The sequence below is a fragment of the Aplysia californica genome, unplaced genomic scaffold (genome assembly GCF_000002075.1).
Source record: "Aplysia californica isolate F4 #8 unplaced genomic scaffold, AplCal3.0 scaffold00772, whole genome shotgun sequence".
NCBI classification, from domain to species: domain Eukaryota; kingdom Metazoa; phylum Mollusca; class Gastropoda; order Aplysiida; family Aplysiidae; genus Aplysia; species Aplysia californica.
This window is the reverse complement of record NW_004798042.1, coordinates 270,024-273,290: the sequence shown is the minus strand read 5'-3', so window position 1 is coordinate 273,290 and position 3,267 is coordinate 270,024. Positions and strand designations below refer to the sequence as shown.

Here is a 3,267-nt window from a genome sequence, read left to right as displayed (position 1 = left end):
TACCACTACCACTACTACCACTACCACTACCACTACTACTACCACTACTACTACTACCACTACTACTACTACCACTACTACTACTACCACTACCACCACTACTGCCACTACTACTACTACTACTACTATTAATGCTGCGATGCTATTTATATTTGTACTAATGCTGCTACTACAAATACTACTTCTTCCTGCTTTAATAAAACTTTAAAGGACTGCAGAGCTTGCAAACTAACAGCCAGCCCCTTTAGTATGCCTTACAACGTTTTATCCTTGTTTTGTTGAACAGGTGAGCGGTCATTCCCATACGACCTTCCAGGACAAACGTGTAGCAGAACTGAGATAGAAAAGTTCTCAACAGCCTGTCGTGAACTTGGGGTCACCTATGTCGGGCTTTGCTGTGGCAACTGTTCTCACTACATGCGGATTGTGGCCGAGGTGACTCTTTTTTTACATGTAGAAGTGTTGGTGTTGTTTTTTGCTCTTGTTGTTGTTGTTGGTCTGCGTGTAATCTTACTGCAGTAAGCAGAAGTGTAAGGATGTTCTTTGTTTAGCCGTATGCTCATACTGTGCAGGAACAACTTAGGCGCAAATGCTGCTTTTTCTTACTTTTTCTTTACTATCGTCATGTTTCCTTTACTTCTTTTGTATGGTTGTCACTCTCTTGTGTATTGCCGGTGCCTTTATAGTCGAATTAGACTTCGTACTTTTGAGGCTAGAGAGGTGAGCACTGTAAGCCTGATTCCCCGTTTAGACTTCTCTGTTGATACCCCTTTGTTTATGTGGTTTTTTTGTGTCTTACGACCTTATGCAGTTGCGAGCGCCATAAGAAAACGTTACTAAAACAAGCCAAGGCGATCATCTCGTTTCAGAAAGCAATGTTGCTCGAGAAGTGCCCCTCACACACACACATCCACACTACTGTCTGTTACAAAGAGCGCTTGAGCAGTATACAGGTAAAACGTCTGCAAATTTCCACTACAAGGTTACACACAAGGTTCCAGAAATAAAGGAACAAAGTAACTGCATGTCAAATTTCTCTGTTTTGTATGAAAGGCCTGTGTCTCCATACTATAACCTCTCAGTCTATTTTTCAGAAAATGGCAGCTGTGTTGATAGATAATATTGCTCAATTCGCTAACTGACTGCAACCCCATGTTTGACAGACGTTTAAAAGAGTACCAACTGCACCAAATATCTCCACGTTAACAGAATTAACAGAATACAATCACTAAAATAATTAAATAGAGCATAATTTTTTTCAAGACTGTGAGATCGTTACAAAGCAATATTGTATTGTCTCAAACACGATGATCTGCCGTTATTTCGACTAAAAAATTATTTTTTAAAAATAAATAAATAAAAAAAACAGTGCTCCACTGAGTTTAGTGTATATAATTCAAAGCCAATTAATACAAAAAGAACTGTTCTTTCTGTTGGTACCTTTTTTGAGCCGGCATTTTACATAATTCGTGTTAAAAATGATCTTTTCGAAATTTGAGGCTTTTTTAAAGGCCAAAAATATACCACCCCGTTCAAAGCTATATTATTATAGTTGTCCGCCAATTCAAAACATTCGAATGAAGGGGTACCAATTTTTTTTTAACCGGCGGACCTTGCAACCGAGAGGGGCTTCGCTTTCCACAGTTATTCTCTAGCTCCAAATACTAGAATATACGCACATAACGCTATTGTAAAGAAGAAAATCGGAACTTTTTCAAGGTGTACAGTATTTGGTGTGTTATAACAAAGAAAAAGCGATCTGAATTACCTCAATTTCACCGAAACCACGCCCTCGGAAGGCTGCTATTCAACATTTTTCTTAGAAAACCTCAAGAAGTGTAAGAGTCCTACGAATGCTAGAAAGAGAGACCTTGTCAAATGATTAAGTCCAGAAAGCCCCTTAGGTTTACAGCCAAAACTGAACTTGCTGAGGCGTTGGGTGTAGTAAGAAACCATATTATGGAGTCACATTAACGCGAAACGTGTATACCCAGAGAAAGTATTTGGACAAAACACTAAACATTTCTAAAAATGTATCAACTGTAATATTGTGCAGATCAAGATCCAGCCATAGAACCAGTTACCGAGATGGTTACAGAACTGTGTTTTGGTGAAGAATACAGCTTATCATTTTGAGGCATATTGACGCCCTAAAAAGACCAGTGTTCAACGTGTTCAAAATGCAACATTTTGACGTGATGAAAAGCAATTGTCACAAGCATTGCAAGACGAGCGCATAAAGCGTCACAAGAAAACTAGAAAACGTCGTCCTGACACTTTTTGGGAGTTGCTTTGAATGGCAGAAGTCATTGAAGTTATATTTTAAGTTTCGCTCTAATGACGTACAGAAGTTAGAAAGGGTGTGCTTTTGATTATGCCATTAAAGTTCAAAGATTGAATATTCTCCCAAGCTATTTTTTGCTACCCTCAGTAAGCATTAAAAAGTGAGACTGTTATAATATTCTACATATTATAACAGTTACAAAATCAGCATTCACCACCCTGCAAAAAGTGAATCAGTCCAAAGTGGTCAGGGTTTTTTTTATTTTACAGAAACCTCTTGCCCCCAAAGCATGACAATTATTCTAATCTTACGATATTCCCGTGCAGTATGTGCCTTCAAAACTATGAATTTCAGCTGTAAGTCGTAACAAGATGGTTGCCAGATTTGTAACGCAAAAAAACTACATTTTCTCGAAACTTACTTTTGGACTTATTCACCTATGGCAAGCAGCCATCGAAATAGCACATTGCGTCTTACGGCTGATTATGACCGAGGCGGAGAGCTGTCTACAATGTAATGAATACAATTCTGTGGTGTTCTTCCAGATTTTTGGTCGGAATCCAGAGGCATCCAAGTTCTCCCCCGATATGTCTCAACACTACATGTTTGGGGATAAAAAGAAATTCAGTGACTACACGACTAAGGGAATGGTGGAGTATACAGGCGCTGAAACGTAAAATATTGTTTCCTTTTATTCTGACGATTCGCTCTGGAACTCTCAGCAAAAGACACTGGGGTACATTGCGTGTATTTTGCCCTGTATAAGAATATGTAATCTAGAGCACGATAAGGTAGAACTACGCAACCTAGTTTTGTTCATAAATGATAACGTAAGGATTTTTAAAATACATGTTTTCTTGTTGATGCTCATCGTTGTGGTGTTTTCACTTTGAACTCTGAACTATATGGTAAAAAAAAAGTGTCATCTTTGTTGTTGCAGCGGTGGTGGTGGTGGTGGTTGTGTGTGTGTGTGTGTGTGTGTG

The 3,267-nt window shown here is 38.8% G+C and overlaps 1 protein-coding gene across 1 annotated transcript in view; it reads left to right on the top strand.

Annotated features, from left to right (window-relative positions):
- Nucleotides 1-3,261, top strand: part of LOC101858580 (betaine--homocysteine S-methyltransferase 1) — a gene marked incomplete in the record, with an annotated part of 20,333 nt that extends 17,072 nt beyond the window's left edge. Inside the window, 2 exon segments of the mRNA XM_005109379.3 lie at nucleotides 287-435; nucleotides 2,830-3,261. Of these exon segments, the coding sequence (XP_005109436.2) occupies nucleotides 287-435; nucleotides 2,830-2,961 (281 nt within the window).
- Between the last annotated feature and the right edge of the window lie 6 nt (nucleotides 3,262-3,267).